Source organism: Tasmannia lanceolata, unplaced genomic scaffold (assembly GCF_043159265.1).
Source record: "Tasmannia lanceolata isolate RefF3 unplaced genomic scaffold, GAP_Taslan_0.1 ptg000029l, whole genome shotgun sequence".
Taxonomy (NCBI): domain Eukaryota; kingdom Viridiplantae; phylum Streptophyta; class Magnoliopsida; order Canellales; family Winteraceae; genus Tasmannia; species Tasmannia lanceolata.
The window spans coordinates 645,362-664,443 of NW_027518706.1; the positions used below are offsets into that span (position 1 = coordinate 645,362).

The window sequence follows — 19,082 nt, forward strand, 5'->3', positions numbered from 1 at the left end:
TAAGTACTTGTTTTGAACAACTTTGTAGTTTATGATTATTCTTGATTCGGCCATCTAATAGTCCAAAAATCGGACTTGAAAATCAGCCAACGGATTTGTAGCGGAAATGTACTTGCATTGGGTTTAAATTTGTGTTGCTAAAACCAAAACTACTTTCTTCCTAGGATAAATTCGTCCAACCATGTTGGGTCCACCATGTGGCCGGCCACCACACGTTGAGCCTCACATGCTGATTTCCACATGTGTGGCCCACATGTGTAAACCCAAATTCGGCCAAAATTGCTTTAAAATGGTTTTTTTAAGTTTATTTCAATAATGGCACTACTCAAAATTGACATTGGCACTACTATAGTGGATCATTATTATATAATGAGCTAATGTGGGTCCACAAACTAGGCCGAATTCACATGGGTCACCCCTTGGAATTCGAATTTCAATGAGTCGGTCCAATTGTGACCAAAATGCTCTTTTTGTACTAAAATACCCCCTTTCTCATTAAAACACAATATGGACCCACTTTAGTTAACCCAAATTCAATTCAAATTGTAACATGGGACCACGAATTCGACCCAAACTCATTCTACTCAGCCCATCGGCACTCAACACTCCTAATTTGATCAAAATGATGGAAATAAAATGTAAAATGACCAAATTACCCCTATAGGGCAAAAATAATGAAAAATAGGCCGAAAACCCTTAAAAATTCAAAAACAAAAGTGGGTCAAACCTATTAAAACCTCTTTTAACATCAATCCAAGACTTTTGGAGTGCCCTTGGAACTCTAAAGAACACAATCAATGTTAGTTTACCTTCAAAGATGAGAATCTTGCCTTAAATGATGGGAAATCCTAAAGTCTGAAAAAAAATGAAGGGAAATCCTAAGATAAGATGGAGAATTGATCCTCTACTTTGGAAAACCTAACAAATACCTATGTTTGCCTAAAGCCTAGCAAAATGGGGGTGTCTACAGATGCACCTCTTTGACAGAGGTAACACAGTAACCGTATGTCAAAGCAAAAGAGACAACATCATTTTGTGTAGCTTTAGTCAACAAAAGACACAAAACGCAACCTAAATGCAAGACCCTAGATGGAACCCTAAAACTGGATAAATTAGAAAAGCTGAATGGATAAGACGGATTGTCTGGACTGGATTCTCTGACATAAAGGCACTAAGCTTTTTCTCTAAGGTAGAAGGACTCTTTTATCACAGAGGGACTTTGGCTTTTTCTCTGAGAAAAAGGAGGAATGTTCTTGATTTAGAGGCACTAATGAAAGGAAGATTTTTTCGATTCAAATGCACTTTTGCTCTTTCTCTAAATAGAAGGAAAAAAAATTCAATTGAAGGAAAAATTTTTGGATTCAGAGGCACCTTCGCTTTTACTATGAACAACAGGAAGAATTTTTCGATTCGGAGGCACCTTCTCTTTTACACTAAACAGAAGAAGGAATTTTTCGATTCAGAAACACCTTTGCTTTTACTCTGAACTGAAAAGAGGAATTTTTCAATTCCAAGGCACTTTCGCTTATACTCTGAAAAGAAAGGAAGAATTTTTTTTATTTAGAGGCTCATTCGCTTTAACTCTAAACAAAAAGAGAGGATTTTCGATTTGGAGGCTCCTTCGCTTTTACTCTAAACAGAAAGAGAAGCTTTTTCGATTCAGAGGCTCCTTCGCTTTTACTCTGAACAGAAAGAGAGGATTTTGGATTTATAGGCTCCTTTGCTTTTACTCTTAAAAAAAGAGAAATTTTTGAAAGAAGGAAGAATTTCTCTTGGGCTTGGGCATCAAATGGCAAGCTCTTGGTTTAGTCTTTCTACAAAGACTTGGCTCTGACAGCTTCCCCCTGTGATTCGGGTTGTCCCACAGTTTCCTTATTGGAATCAATCATATCTATCAGCACCTTACTATCATCTTCCACTAAAACCTCTATCAACACTAGGACCTTACAATACCTAAGAGTGTCTAAAATGCCTCTCATTTCAGCTTGCAAGTAAGTACCAACCTCATAAAATGGGAGAAGGCAAAGATGAGCTTACCCTTAAGTTACTGCCACCACCAGAGATACCTCATTGACTCTTATTGTGGAGGGTAATTGACTCAATGTCGTTAGGTGGGTGAGGGATGGTGGAAGTTTATATGATGCTTCACCGACACTATTAAGGAGGTATTGGATATGAACGAGGGCCATTCCACATCTTTTCAACAGCCAACAGGTGTGGCTCTTGGCTAACAGTGAGGTAGATCATCTGGTTTGGTCCAGGGTCGCCTGACCAAGTTGATCATCCCCCGCCTTGCGAGATTCCAACCCCCCCCCCTCTTTTTTTGCTGTTTCCATTCTTTCTCTGTGTTGTGATTGAACATCTCGGTCTTTGAGCTTTGCTCCCTTCTTAATAAATCTTCACTATTCAAAAAAAAAGGTCGCTTTCTTTTTTCTTTTCTTTTCTCTATTAAATACTTAAATGTACTTATAAATGCAAATTTCTCATTATAATTATCTAAAAAAACTAAAAAGCCTAACAAAAAAGCTAAATATTTACAAAATAATAACTAATCCAAATCTATTTATAATGCCAATTGTTTATAAGAAGAGTAAATCATCAAAATAAAATATAGAATATAAGAAATAGTACAACAAAGGAAGTGTCACTTCATTTTCTATTTACCACCCAATTGTCTTTAAACTGACTCATCTTCTTGAGAAGATTGAATTTCCAATGACTTATGTAGTGATATGCTTGCAAAATGTGTTTGAAACAGTGCGCAGGACTTTTTTAGTATCTAATGATTTGTGTAGTGAACCATTCAAAGAAACGGTTTATGTAGTGATGCTAGCGTTTTATATTATTTTATTATGAACTTTATCAATTTTTGGTTAAAAAAATTATTTCTATACTTATGCTTGAAGTAGTAACTAAAAACTTGACAGACAAGCAAACTGATATGCTCACCAGCACAATCAAAATCTAATAAATCACCTTGAAAATGTCAAATCATTCTGCGACTATGAGAATCTATATCACCTGATTCACGTCAATATGGCCAATATGCATCGTCAATATCGTTTGGGTCTTCAGCCGATATGATGACCGATACCGATTGTCAAAGTATAAAAGAGTAAATACTGCCCTTCTCCAACAGCTTAAGCTTTTGGAGAAGTCGGTAAGTTTCTAACATGGTATCAGAGCCAAAGGTCTCGAGTTCAAACCTCCCCAATGTCAAAAAAAAAATCCACATGCAATGGTCGGCCCAAGGTGGGACCATATATGCCATGTGTTTGCCAAGTGGGCCACACGTGAGGGGAAGTGTTATAGTATAAAAGATTAAATACTGCCCTTCTCCAACAGATTAAGCTTTTGGAGAAGTCGGTAAGTTTCTAACACCAACATCCATCAGTTTTCCTAATTAAGCTTATTTGAATTCTGATTTAGTCTGTTCATAAAAAATGATATAGGAGTTGATTTCAATTCTTTTAAGGAGAAAATTGCTGAAAAATCATTAAGGCGGTTTTGAGTTGAATCCTTCTTCTTACTTTGATTTATTTGTGAGCTGGAATCTTTTCTTCTTGTATTACATTTGCTCCTTAAAATTTTATGGAGGGAAAGATGTATGCCGGCTATACAAAACAATAACGGTAGAATAAACAATACAGTACGAAACAAAGTCTGTGTTCTTAACCAGAAGGCTTGTCTCTCAAAGATCCAAAATTATCCCTAGAACAGAATTTGCCTTGATCAACTCAATTCCAGATGAAAAAAAAAGGACAGAAGGCATGATCTAGGTCAATGAGAAAGAATTGAATTTTACCAGATTGTCGTTTCTTTAATGACTTCCGATGCCTCTCAATAGCCTCCTTTGTTTCCAGTAAATATTTCTAGAAAGGAATTAAAAACATCAATGTCATATCTATCTTAAAGCATTTGATACAGATTTTATTCTATCACACAATGATAAATTTAGATGACATGAAATTGCAGATCTATATAACTGATTGGACAAAGAAAATGGGTGTGGGATTGAATTTATTTACTGCAGAGACATGTCATCAAGAACAGAAATGCATGGAAAGGCATTCCTGGATTCTTAGTCTCCCTCCTTTGAGTTTGTGGCACCTCACGCTTAGTTTTAATAGAAGCAGCCACTTGCAAGGGCTGCTTGCGGCAGGTTATGGACGGTATCTCATTATGTGAGCTGCAAAGTTGTTGGTAGGTTCTAGGTAGCCAAACATAGACACCACTCTTAACAGAAGAGAAGGTCCTACGATATGGATTAAAACTTCTTCCTAATCTCTTTTAACAGATAATTCATTAAAAATATAAGGAAACACGATACCAAAGGTGCAAGGCAGCCATGAAGAAAGGTCAATGAAAGAAAAAGAATTACAAAATTGGCATATTGATGCCAAAAGACGACATCACTGCAACCTACAACATGATTAGCAACAAATCAACTAGTAACTAAAGGTTGTTTTTCTTCTAATAGAGTTAAGATGAGCTTCCATCAAGACATATTGTCACACAAGTAATAAGGATTCAGACATACTATTGCTTATCCAGACAAAAAATTTATACATAAATAAACCTTACAGTGGGTAAATCAACTGTGAAATTTCATTAAATGTACTAACAGCATGGTTTTCACAACTAGAAAATAGGATTTTGTCCATTTTAAAGGTCCTACTTTATGAATGCTCCTCAGAAAATTTATCTACTTGTTCTAAGAAGCTAGTATTATGAGTCCCTCAGGTTATAAAATGTGGTATATAATTCATCATTTAAAGCAAACACTACAACAAGATTATGAGTTCCTTCTAAGAGAATCTTGCAAGAATAAGATTAATTACGGATAAACAGTTTGAAAAAATCAGAAACAGGAAGATGATGACGAGCACATTGGCTGATATGAGAGCTGAAAATAACACAAAGCACGCATGAAAAGGGTTTTAGTGAAATCACGTACAAGATGAGCATTAAGATCTTTCAGTCCTTGCCCATCTTCCCATGTCTCAGAGATAACAGTTCCAGCCCTGCAGTTCAAAAGCAAGCACACCCTATTCAAGAACATATCAACAAGCAGAGAAGTAAACAGAGAAAGACGGCAGCTGAATGCTGCAACTCAAAAGAATTAAATAGAGTAAGCACACTTTAATATGGTTAAGATATGCTGGCATTAATTCATTAGACGGGTCTGACGTAGGAGCTTCGCTCCCTGATCTCTGGATTGGGTTTTGGCACTAAGGGTTTAATGCCCCTTCATATGATAATTATGCAGCTATTCCATTGCTTCTGATGTGGTTCTCCATGAGCGGACAGAGCATATTGAGGTTGATGTTCCCTTTATTCAATAGAAGATAATAAAAGTCAACCCATCTAGAGAAGAGTTAGTCCATACATGGTTGTGGGGTAGCATATTTAAGAAGTTGTAATTTTGTAAATATACGATCATGTGGAAATTTGTTGTAGAGCAGTTATTATGAAGTTAAAATTTTGTAAATATAAAATCAAGTGAAAATTTGTTGTAGACCAGTTATTATTTCATTTATAATAAATGCAGCCAATGGAATTGGTGGACCACATTTTACTCATTGCAACTTCGTTAAAGGTATGGTGTCCCATCCTTGCGAGATTTGGGATTGAGTGGATTTTCCCATCCAAGGTTGCCGACCTTTTGGATTGTTGGACCTTTGATCCGTCACAGGAAACGAAGGATTTTGTGGAGAGTAGTGTTTTGGCCACTATTTGGGTAATTTGGATTTTGGAAGGGAAGGAACGGCCGGGTTTTTCGAAGCTCAACTAAAAGTGAGCTCTAATCCTTTGTAAATATCATCTCGCTTACCATCTGCTGGTGGTTGGGTGAAGATTCTTCCTTGTTTTAAATTCAAGTCGAGTTATAATCTTAGACGATGCTGGAGAGAGTTTTGTTTTAGTAGGGAGAATGGTGCGACTCCCTCTCCTAGATGGATCTCCCATGGACCAGGTCTGATAATGTTGAACTTCGATGGTTCAAGTTTGGGAACCCAGAGCCAGTTGGAGTAGGGGGTGTTCTTAGGAATGAGAGGGGTTTTAACATGTGGGCATCAGGATCATAGACAGTAGTGACTTGGGCAGGCTGGTGATGGAGGAAAATTCCTTAAAGTTATCAAGTGGATTGACAGGAGTTATCCTCACCCTTGGAGATTTGCACATATGATCGATGAGATCGGAGACCATGTGGAGGGCCTTCCGGTTCGTTTCGACCATGTCAGGAGATCAGATAATAGTGAAGCGGATACGTTAGCCCGTGTTGGAGTAAGAAGGTTGTGATTAGAAATTTTTGACTTCTTCCCTAATCCCTACGTGAGGTCTTCTGTCTTTTGGTGTAGTTTCTTCTTGGTGTGTTTCTTTCTCCTCGTATTGACCATCTCGGTCATGGGCTTTTTCCTCTTTTCTCTTTAATAAAATCATCTATCATTCAAAAAATAAATAAATGTGGTCAATGAAGTTGAGCGAGCCCTTCCCTACTGTTTAGGGTTTTGGGTGAAGTTGAGTCTTTCCCCTAGTGGTGATGCACTCAGGTATGTAGTGGTTGCGGTTTAGGGTAAAGTTGAGCCTTTTTCCTAGTGGTGATGCACTCAATAATGTAGCATTGAGATCAGGGGTTCAAACTTTAAATTTATATACATATATGGGGAAAATGTTTGTGAGCTAGAGCCCATATAAGCTTATATGAGCTAGAGCCCATATAAGCTTATATGAGCTAGAGCTCACAAGAATAAGGGGCCCACAGTGTTTGGACTCCACAGTGTTTGGATGATCCAAAGCATCCATTTGATACGTCCTCTCATATAGATAGGGTGTGCACAAAAAATCAGCTTCATAGGATCATCCTAAGTCTTCCATTTGTGGAGGTTAAAATGGACGGGTATAAACCTCCCTAAATCTGCCCATTTTTAACCTCCACAAATGGAAGGGTTAGGATGATCCTATGAAGCTGATTTTTTTGGCACACTCTATCTATATGAGGGCCTATCAAATGAATGCTTTGCTCTATACCCAAACATCTTCTTACTTATACTCTTCAGTTGAATTTCTTCTATAGCTTGAAAGGCCAGCTTACTGCACCAATCATATTTATCGATCGTTTCCCACCGCCCATGTTCCAATTGCTTCTGAAAAGAAAGTCAGTCCCTTCGACGTCAAAACCGATCTCTCAACTTGATGAGCGATCCGCGCTCGGAAGCAAAGTGGCTATAGCTTGCTGTACCGTCTTGCCAAAAAAATGATGTTTATAACCTATTCCAATGAGAGAGAACCCGTATGTTCCATCCTTTTTTTTTTAAATGGCCCCGTATGTTCCATCCTAATCAACATAAAACAGCTTCTTAAGTCCTTAGCATAGCATGCTGAAACCATCGGTCTTCCCATGCGTACCAAGGCCACTCATCACTCATACTACAAGACCCAAAGCCTGCCCTCACTAAAATGAAACTACTAAAGAAAGCCCTTACTAATAGGGGTCAATCTTTATATACTTGCTTGGTAGCCGACGAGGCTTGGAAACCAGCTTGCCCAGAATGTCCGGAATGGATAGCGGGCGTAAAACCGACAGGGGGATAAATCAAAGAAAGAAAATAGAGAGAAGCTTAGAAAAAGAAAAACACGTTGGGCCTATTGTTGTAGCCTGCGGATCGCTTAGATAGGAGCTCGCCAAAATTATCATAGAATGATCACAGAAACTTCTGATATGTGGCGCGCATGCCGTCCATTTTAACCTCTACAAATAGAAGGGTTAGGATGATCCTATGAAACAGATTTTTTGGGCACACCCTATCTATATGAGGACCTATGAAATGAATGCTTTGGATCATTCAAACACTGTGGGGACCCTATGCTTGTGAGTTCTAGCTCATATAAGCTTATATGGGCTCTAACTCACAAACATTTTCCCCATATATATATATATATATATATATATATATAGCAGAAGAGAAAATGAGAGAATTATTTGAATTTCTCCCAAAATTCTATGAGAATAACACATTACTTTTTTTGACTTTTTTTTAACAAAGGCACCCATTCAACCAACATATTTTCAATCCTACCCTCTCCTTTATGCTTTTTAACAAAGGCACCCATTAAAGCCACATAATTTCAATCCTACCCCCCTCCTTTATGCTTTTTTAATTATGGAAACCTCTATAGATTGGAGGGCTAGGATCAGCCTATGGAAATGATTTTACAGGCACAACCTATTGATGTTGTGTTCCATCACATGGACGGTTTGGATCAACCTATGATGTGGTCCGTACAGTTCTTTGTCGGCCTTGCAAATGAATGGTTTGGATCACTCCCCAAAATGTGGGACCCATGTGATTGGGCAAGCTAGCTCACCATAAGTTTGGTGAGCTTAAGCTCACCAACAGTTTCCTCATATATATATATATATATATATATATATATATATACTAGTAAAAAACCCCGTGCGATGCACGGGCCGACAAAGAACGGTACGGACCACGTCATAGGTTGATCCAAACCGTCCATGTGATGGAACACAACATAAATAGGTTGTGCCCCAAAAATCATTTCCATAGGCCGATCCTAGCCCTCCAATCTATAGATGTTTCCATAATTCCTCTTATCTTAAATCCGATGGTCAAGATCACCCTATAGTTTTTTAATTAAAAAACCATAAAGGAGGGGGTAAGATCGAAATTATATGGCTTTAATGGGTGCCTTTGTTAAAAGCATCAAGGAGGGGTAGGATTGAAATTATTTGATATAATGGGTCCCTTTGTTAAAAGCATCAAGGGGGTAGGATTGAAATTTTCTCGGTGAAAAGATGCGAATGGCAACTGTTGCTACTTGCTAGCAAACACAAAAAAAAAAGTAATAATTACAAATAAAAGATCCTCGTGCAAAGATGCGCATGGCAAATGATGGCAAATGTTGGTAGCAAAAAAAAGAAGTAATCATGACAAAAAAAAGTAAATAAGCTAAAGTTATAAAGTTTTCAATGACAAATTACCTATAAATGGTTACAAAGTTTTTAAATTACCAAAAAAATACGAACAACATGTAGTAATTTATGACAATTACTGGAAAAAAGTAAAACATCTCTGACATAACTATACACAGAAATATATCTTTAAAAGGAGGTATACACAGAAGCTGCATGTATATGGGGTAAATTGAGGGGACGTATGCCTTTCTATACACAGAAATACAGTGTATATCTTTCTCTTTAAGAGGAGGTATACACAGAAGCTGCATGTATATGAGGTAAGATTGAAATTATATAGTTGAATGGGTGCATTTGTTCAAAAAAGTCAAAAACTGTGACGTGTAAATCTCACAGAATTTTGGAAATATTCAAAAAATTCTCTAATTTCTCTTCTGCTATAATATATATATATATATATATATATATATATATATATATAGAGAGAGAGAGAGAGAGAGAGAGAGGATAGAGTTGCTGTGCTCGAGCTTAGCTGAGCTTGAGCACAGAAACAGGGGTGGGCCACATTTTGGGTGGGATCCAAAGCATTCATTTAATGGGCCCTTTCATGGGTAGGGTGTCCACCAAAAATCAGCTCCATTGGATCACCTTAGGGTGTCCATTTGTGGGGCACAAAATGGACAGATTTGTGGACAAACAGTATCTGTCCATTTTTGGCCCCACAGATGGACACCCCATTGGAGATCCAATGGAGCTGATTTTTGGTGGGCCCCCCATCCATGATGGGGCCTTCCAAATGAATGGTTAGGATCACCCCCCCCCCCAAAAGCCCCACGCCCCTGTTTCTGTGCTCGAGCGCAGCAACCCTTTTCTCATATATATATATATATATATATATATATATATATATATATATGGGAAAAAGGTTTTTGAGGTATCGCTCACCGTGAGCAGACCCTCTAGATACCCCATTTCCCATAGTTGGTTGAGTCATCCAACCCATTGGTTCTGTAGGTTATAGGTAGGATTAGGGTTATGGTTATGGTTAGGGTTATGGGTTATGGTTATGGTTATGATTAGTGGAGGTTTCCAAATGGATGGCTGCAAATTAAACTCCTATAAATCGAATGGTTAGGATTATGGTATGGAGGTGGTTTCTTAGGGACACCCTATCTATGTGAGGTCCTATAAAATGAATGGGTAGGATGAGTCAAACAACATGCAGGTGATGTTTTATAGAGGGCTGCTCACGGTGAGCGATACCTCAGAAAACCTTTGCCCATATATATATATATATATATATATATATATATATATAGAGAGAGAGAGAGAGAGAGAGGTGAGCTTATGGTGAGCTTAAGCGCCCCAATCACATGGGTCCCACATTTTCTGTGGTGATCCAAACCATTCATTTGCAAGGCCCTATCATAGATAGGGTGTGTACCAAAAATCAGCTCCATAGGATCATCCTAACCCCTCCATTTGTGGAGGACAAAAATGGGCAGATTTGTGAACAAATAATGTCTGTCCATTTTTACCTCCACAAATGGATGGGTTAGGATGATCCTATGGAGCTGATTTTTGGTACACACCCCATCTATGTAAGGGCCTTTCAAATGAATGCTTTGGATCATCCTAACAAAGTAGGCCCCAATGTGATTGAGCGCTTAAGCTCACCAACACTTTCCTCATATATATATATATATATATATATATATATATATATATATATATATATATATATATATAAGAGAACGGTTCCTACACACATGTGTAGATAAGTTATCTACACACTAGCTTAAAATACAGTGGGGACCACATTATTTGGGTGATCCAAAGGATTCATTTGATGGGCCCTCACATAGAAAAGCTGTGCCCAAAAAATCAGCTTCATAGGATCATCCTAACCCTTCGAACCGTGGAGGCAAAAAATGGACAGATTTGTGAAGATTTATACACGTCCATTTTACCTCCACAAATCGTAGGGTTGGGATGATCCTATGGAGCTGATTTTTTGTGGACACCCTATCTATGTGAGGGCCAATCAAATGAATGGTTTGGCTCACCCAAACAATATGCCCTCCACTGTATTTTAAGCTAGTGTGTAGATAACTTATCTACACTTGTGTGTAGAAACCGTTTTCTACACACACACACACACATAGACAGATGGGTTGGCAATAAAGGGGGGATCGCTATGATATATCTTGCCATCAAAACACTTATTATTTTTTTCCAAACTATATAGTTTCCAAGACTAATAATGCCAAAGAGGCCAAAAGTTGGTTAACCAAGTGGAAGGTAGACCCCACTCTAAGATGGAGTACAATTATTTTTGGGAAATGATAAATACGCCCCTTTTCATCACTTGGGACACCCAGCAGCAGTGTATCAATGACTGCAGAGGGGCTGATGTACTTCACATCAGAACTATTCAACGGATTTGATTGCCACGGACATGGGTGTCCCATGTGATGAAAAGGGGCGCATTTATCATTTCCCTTATTCTTGTTTGACATGTGATAGCCAGTATCCTATCCTACCATAACTTGACAAAATTAATGAATTTGTATCCTACCTGATTACACCCACATTGCCAAGCCTCAATGAGTCCTGGCGTATCTTCATCCTTGCTTCATGCCTCTCCGCTTTTGAAACAGATATAAGAAGGTCAGACAACACTTTTATTCTCTGCATCAAAGGAGGGAAAAAAAACCGAAACAATATCAGAAAAATATTATGAATAGCAATTCAGTAGAAATTAAATAGAAGGAAAATAAAAGCCCTTTTCCAAGCCAACCACTGTGGAAACAAGATAAAGGAATCGCATGAGTCTCAACTCAACTCAACTCAACTCAACAAAAAGAATTCAAACATTAATGATACATGAGTCTCAGACATAAAATAAAAGGAAATCAAACATTAATGATACATGAGCATGAGTAACTAGCCAAGTACCACCAACTAAACAATGGAAAATGACAAGCATCAAAATAGTAGAAGATTCATGGATTTTATAAAAACATTACATAGCAACATGCAAAAAATAAAGATATTCTAAGCTCTAAACATTCAGGGAGTATTGAAGAGCAAAAAACATTCAGAGAGTACTGAGGAGCAAAATTAAAAATCATTGTCCAAAACAACAGTGATGAACTTTTTTAAGACGGTAAAAGAAGAACGTTATGAAGGGAAATGATATCACCACAACCGTATTTTGATGATGGCACTCCTCACTTTATTAAAAAGTACGGTATGGCCCACCCCATAGGATGATCCAAACCATTCATTAGATGGGCCACAGCCTAAATAGGTTGTGCCCAAAAATCATTTCCAAAGGTTGATCTTAACCCTCCGATCTATAGAGGGACTGAATATTATAGGGTTGATCCTAACCCTCTATAGATCGGAGGGTTAAGATCAACCTATGGAAATGATTTTTGCGGCACAACCTACTTAGGTTGTGGCCAATCTAATGGACGGTTTGGATCATCTTATGGTCCATACCGTACTTTTTAATAAAGTGAGGAGTGTGATCATCAAAATTCGGTAGTGGTGATATCATTTCCCTTTTATGAAGCCAAAGAAAACAGAAAGTTGGGGCAGAGATCGACCCACAAACAATGAATCATGTATGTACACACCCTTTTGGCGAGGGCATTTGCCAACTTGTTGGCACGGCACTATAAGGAATAAAGGAAAAGGAAAAATCATTACAATGATAGATATCTTTAATCTCATCAGTAGTAGCAGAAGCCTCCAAGGACCCAAAGATGCAATCTTTGCCCACAAAATCACAATGGAGCCGTCTCCTTCAAGGCTTCAACAAAGAAAGTAGAACCTGAGACTCATAAGGAGTGTTCACGTGTCTGTCTCGTTGGAATCCTTCCACCCAATTGGCCCGAAAAAGGCATGCACAACCAAGGTTTTAAATTTCGGTTTCGGAATGCGTTTCGGTGCTCACCGAAACCGAAATTTTTGCCGAAATTTCATTCGAAATTCAACTAAATCAATAAAGGTAATATTTTATCTCGCCTGAAATTTAAGGCGAAATTACCAAAATTTTGGTAATTTCTCCCGAAATTTCAGGGAAATATTAACTAATGAATAAAATACGGTTTTAACGTTATCTCCCTGAAATTTCAGAAGGAAAACAAAATTTCTAAATTTCGGTCGAAATAAAGTAACATTTCGGGTTTACCATATTTCGATTTCGGGATCCACCGAAACCCAAAAATCCGGTCCGAAATTTCGGATTTCGGTCGAAATGTAAAACCTTGCGCACAACTTCCCCCAAATGATTCCTAACAACTCCTCTAATTCCAGACAGACCCGAGTTCCCCATAGAGCCACCGTTGAAAGCATAGTATCAAATATCAGTAAAAACGTGTCAGTTTTGGCCAACATATGTTGATTCCGGTCGCCACTGAAACAACATTCTCATGTAGTGAGATTGTTATACAGTTTCGACTGAAATTTCGGTCATGTCATGTCTGTGTCATATCAATGTTGTTTCGATTGACATATGTCGGCATCATATAGGTGTCGTTTCAGTCATGTTGAATGAAACTCAAGGAATATAGTTTAAAAAGTGGAGTTCGGGTCAACATGTCAGGATTTCAACCAAACTGCCTAAAAACTTGGGTTTCAACTGCTCTTTTTTAATGGAAACTAATATATTAAATAGAAAGGAGAAAAACTCAGGGATCGAGGTGGTCAAAATATAAGGCAAACGAAACAAACAAACAACAACAAAAAACAGCCTCGAAGTTTTCTAAGAAAAAGGGCGGCCCAGTGCACGAGGCTCCTACCATTGCGGGGTCTGGGGAGGGTTGTACGCAGCCTTGCCCTTGCTTTGCAGAGAGGCTATTTCCGTGACTCGAACTCGTGACCACCAGGTCAAAATGGAGCAACCTTACCATTGCGCCAAGGATCAGCAGCCTCAAGATTTTAAAAAATAGGAAAACAATTAATTTTTGCATTAAAAATATTAGAAATAATAAGTAATATTTTAAAAAACATAAAAAAGAATTGAGATGTAAATTATATAAATATTGTTTTATAGTGCATTTTATAATATTATAACTAATGTTATATATTTTTATTAAAAATTAATTAAATTTTAAAAAATAACAAAATCAAGACATGTGAGGAATTAGCCATGGCTTTGTTATACATAAAATTTATATTTTATTTTCTTAGTATTTGCTATTTTTGTTTTAAATTTTTAATGAAATATTCAAAATACTTTTAAAAAGAAAATCATTTAGTGTATTAAGAGGTATACTATACTACCATTCAAATAAAAAAAACTGAGAGGTAAACTATACTAATATATGTTACCCAATTTTATATATATATATATATATATATATATATATATAGACAGAGAGAAATTTATATAAATTACATATGAAAAAAGGTGTGTATGCATTATGTATAAATAGTGGGTTTAAGTAATATGTTATTCGTGTGGTGCTTATAATTTTTTTCAAAATGAACCTTATTGTTCCAACCATGCGCAGCAACACATGTCACTGGGTTTTCGATGTCAAACCATTATGGATGGTTTTTTTACTTATGTGATGGTTTCTAAGTGTATAATTGTGAATATTCTAGCATTTCGTGAAGTTTCATGATCTTAAATTTTCATCATTTGCATGTATTTCCATAAACCTTCACGATTTTACATAATTCTCACTAAAATCAGTGTGTTTCCATTTTCATGGTGATTGAGACAGACATTCAAAACCTTAATTGAAATTCAGCTTAAAACTATTAGCAGGTGGAGGGGTCCACTTGCCCTTCTTCTCTCTTTACCTTTTCTATCAACTATGATCGCCTCTCACTTTCTATAAAGGTTTTGGATAGAGTACCAATGAAACTCAACTTTAAAAAAAAAAAATGACTTTAAAAGGAAACTGAACTTCACCATCATGCAAGAAAGGATAAGGCTCTTAAACTCTTAAGGGTGTCAATTTTGGCTCGGGCTCGGAAGCTCGCTCGAGCTCGGCTCGAATCCTTAACGAGCCGAGCCGAGCCCGCGTTAGGCCAGGCTCGGCTCTAACTCGGGTCGGCTCGGCTCGTTAAGGCTCGTTAAGAAAACCTGTATAAAAGAATAGTCCTAAATATAATACAGTAGGAAACAGCTGGAGGCATAATCATCATCATGAGGTTGGTGTTGTCAACATCAGATGTTTTGTCAACATCATGAGGTTTTGTCTTTCTCGGAATGCAGTGCGTATCAAACGGTTAATTCTCGTGAGAAATTAATTTTTTCTGTAATTGTCATAACTTTCTACCTTTTGTTGGTATTTTTTTGGTAATTGTCATAACTTCTACCTTTTGTTGGTAATTTTTCATTTAAAACTTTATACCTTCAGCTATTTTACTTTTTTTGTAATGATTACTTTTTTTTTCTTTTGCTAGCCACCTTTGCCAGGTGCGAATCTTTGCACCAAGGATGGTCACATGCCAAGAAGTGGCATAGGAGAAGTTTGCTAGCAAATTCTTATAATAAATAAAAAAAAAGGAAATGTTATCAACTACTGTTTTCTTACGAGGGCACTCTCACTAGGATAATCCAAACCGTCCATTTGATAGTTCAGGTATAGTTCAGAATTTTTCCAAAAATGTTGTACTGAATTTAATATAACCCAAAAGCTCAATAAGACTCGCGAGCCTAGCCGAGCCGAGCCCGAGCTGAGCCTTTGAGCTTAACGAGCCTGGCCAAGCTCGGCTCGGCTCGGCTCGTTTACACCCCTATAAACTCTAATATATTATGATTAACGAATCAATAGCTTACAAAGGAACACCCACCACCCCCATCCCGCTCTACGCCCTACTCTCTCATATGTAGGGGTGTAAATGAGCCGAGCCGAGCCGAGCTTGGCCAGGCTCGGCTCGGGCTCGAACCAGGCTCGGGCTCGGCTCGGCTCGGTTAGGCTCGCGAGCCTTATCGAGCTTTTGGGTTATATTAAATTCAGTACAACATTTTTGGAAAAATTCTGAACTATACGTGAACTATCAAATGGACGGTTTGGATTATCCTAGTGAGAGTGCTCTCGTAAGAAAACAATAGTTGATAACATTTCTTTTTTTCTTTTTTTTATAAGAATTTGCTAGCAAACTTCTCCTATGCCACTTCTCGGTATGTGACCATCCTTGGTGCAAAGATTCGCACATGGCAAAGGTGGCTAGCAAAAGAAAAAAAAAAGTAATCATTACAAAAAAAGTAAAATAGCTGAAGGTATAAAGTTTTAAAAGAAAAATTAACAACAAAAGGTAGAAAGTTATGACAATTACCAAAACAATACCAACAAAAGGTAGAAAGTTATGACAATTACGGAAAAAATTAATTTCTCACGAGAATTAACCGTTTGATACGCACTGCATTCCGAGAAAGACAAAACCTCATGATGTTGACAAAACATCTGATGTTGACAACACCAACCTCATGATGATGATTATGCCTCCAGCTGTTTCCTACTGTATTATATTTAGGACTATTCTTTTATACAGGTTTTCTTAACGAGCCGAGCCTGGCCTAACTCGGGCTCGCCTCGTTAAGGATTCGAGCGAGCTTCCGAGCTCGAGCGAGCTTCCGAGCCCGAGCCAAAATTGACACCCTTACTCATATGACTTCCACAACACCACATCTTTTCTCACTAACCAACCTATAGTTATAGAGATAATAAGCATGGCATAAAGGAACATAAAATAACCACAAATCTTCCCACAACCAAATCACCTTCCCATTTCCCACCCTAAACCTAGTAAATGACAAGAAAGCCTCTTTGACACTATGCACCAACCGCCATGCTCTCAAGACTCTACCTACCCGCCCTCCCCACATTTAATGAAAAACATATTTCTCCGAAGGGCCAATGCTCTTCCCCAAATCTACAGGTGGAACTCAGGTCGATTTTTGGGAATTTGGTTGAGGTTTTACCATAAAATTGGGTCAAGATCGGGCCGATTTCAATTCATTTTTTGGCAGAAGCTCAACCCGACCCATCCCAAATTGCACCCCTACGCCAATCTCCAAATCCATTTGCAAGAACATTATTCCTCAAACAAGTGTCATCTGTATCCCTAGGCCTCCCTCCACCTTAGGGCCACACACCACCTCCCATTTGAGTAAGTGCTTCATTTTCATTCCTTCTTTGCCTTCCCAAAGAAAATCTCTTTAGAGCTTTTCAATACGATTTGCAATTGCTAAAGAATCTTGAGAAGAGACACAAAGTCTGTAGAGACTAGGGAGCTCTGCCAATGCCTCTCTGATAAATCTAATTCTCTCACTAAATAACGAACACCCTTTCATCAGGTGCACCAATATATTTTCAATACATTCAATCATCAGGTCCCATAAGGATTTAGAAGGAATGTTTAATCCAAGAGAAAGACTCAAGGAATAGGTAATATTTCTTGCAGCCGAACACCATCGCGAACTCTTCCACTCTACTATCCTCCACATTCACCCTGACCACTACACTTTCCCTCATTTGTCTACAATCTTGACACCTCAAACCACCACAAGACACATCCAATAGCAATTTTTCAAAAGAGCCCCACAAAAAATCCAAATATTGTCAGCAAATTTAAGTGGGAGGTAACTGGGTCGTTCTTTCTCATGCAGCCTTCGATCAAACCCAACTTTGTTGCCTTGAAGATGAGTCTACTATGCCTTTCAACCACCAAAATGAATAAGAAAGATGATAGTTCCACTGTCGAGACCCTTCGAGCTCTTGAAGAAACCCAACACCTTCCCACAACAAGAATGGAGTAGTGATGAGACAAGATACATCACACAACTACTATCTAGCATTAGACATTGTCTTCTGGCATTACATGTTACCAAACCTAGAAGAGAAATGATAAATGGGCCCCTTTTCATTACTTGGGACACCCAGCTATAGTGTATATATGACTGCAAAGGGGCTGATGTACTTCACATTTGAAGGAATGAAGTGACCTGATTGCAACGTACAATGCAGCTGGGTGTCCAAAGTGATGAAAAGGGGCACATTTATCATTTCAAAACCTAGAAACCTAGCTACTATTCTAAAAACTAAATATGAAAATAACTATAATTCATTAAAAACAAAATGACAGGATCATACGCCAATACAATCAGCTAGACCACAAGGAAATGGATACAAAGCATGAAAAAATGAATAAACTCAACCCACTCGACGTGAGGTGGCAACAGACTTTTGATCACTTGCCTCCTCGAGGTGGCATTTTTATTTTTATTTTTTTGAATGTTAGAAGTTTTTATTGAAATCCATTTCAACAAAAAAAAAAGATTTTATTGAAATCCAAAGGTGGCTGAGATGGTCAATACAAATAGCAAATAGGAGAAAGGCACAAAGATACAAGAGAAACCCCCAAATCTCAGGAGAAAGGCAAAAACATAAAGGGGGAGAAAAGCAAATAACTCCGACCCTGAGACCTCCACCGAAACTCCTTCCCTAGCTAACCTATCGGGGTCAAGATGTCTTTTTTGACTGGGCCGAGTTCTCTTAAGTAAAAGTGGAGATCTTAACCTAGTTCTCTGATTTCTCTAGACGGCCCCATAAGGCGCTTTCGAGGCTTGAACGAACCTTGCTTCCAATAGCTCATCTAGTTGCTTTCGGAGCTCCCTCCGGGGGGCTTCCACTCCTGCACGATCTTGGAACTATGTACCGAACTCATGCATATTTCCTTCAACTCATACCAAAGATCATTGGTAAGAGCAATAGCTTTGTTGGCAAGGAAAGAGGACCTCTTAGAATGTCCATTAAACACCGGAGCATTCCTCTCTTTCCACAAAACCCAAATAATAGCAAGGAGTGATAAATTCCAAAGAATCTTTCCTTTTTTCCTCCACGGAACCAATGGCCAAATTTCCAATACCTCTACTAGAGATGCCGAGAACACCCATGCAAAATCAAATCTGGCTAGAATGCCACTCCATGCTTCTCTAGTTGTCTTGCAATGATGAATAAAGATATGGCTAGAATGTGACTCCTAGAGGTGGCATTGTTAAACATTGGGCTAATTCTTTAGGCACAAAATGGAAATCCATAGAAATGGTTGTTGTAGATCTTGAAAAGGTCTTCGGAACATAATATGGATTGCTTAGAAGGTATACTCGGGTAAA

At 38.1% G+C, this 19,082-nt stretch overlaps 1 protein-coding gene across 1 annotated transcript in view; it reads right to left on the minus strand.

The window, feature by feature from the left end:
* Window positions 1-19,082, minus strand: part of TSL (Protein kinase superfamily protein) — a 44,397-nt gene that overhangs the window by 18,964 nt on the left and 6,351 nt on the right. The window contains exons 8-10 of the mRNA XM_077369747.1: window positions 11,517-11,629; window positions 4,958-5,024; window positions 3,806-3,872 (exon numbers count right to left, since the gene is read on the minus strand). Of these exons, the coding sequence (XP_077225862.1) occupies window positions 3,806-3,872; window positions 4,958-5,024; window positions 11,517-11,629 (247 nt within the window). The remainder of the gene's footprint in view (window positions 1-3,805; window positions 3,873-4,957; window positions 5,025-11,516; window positions 11,630-19,082) is intronic.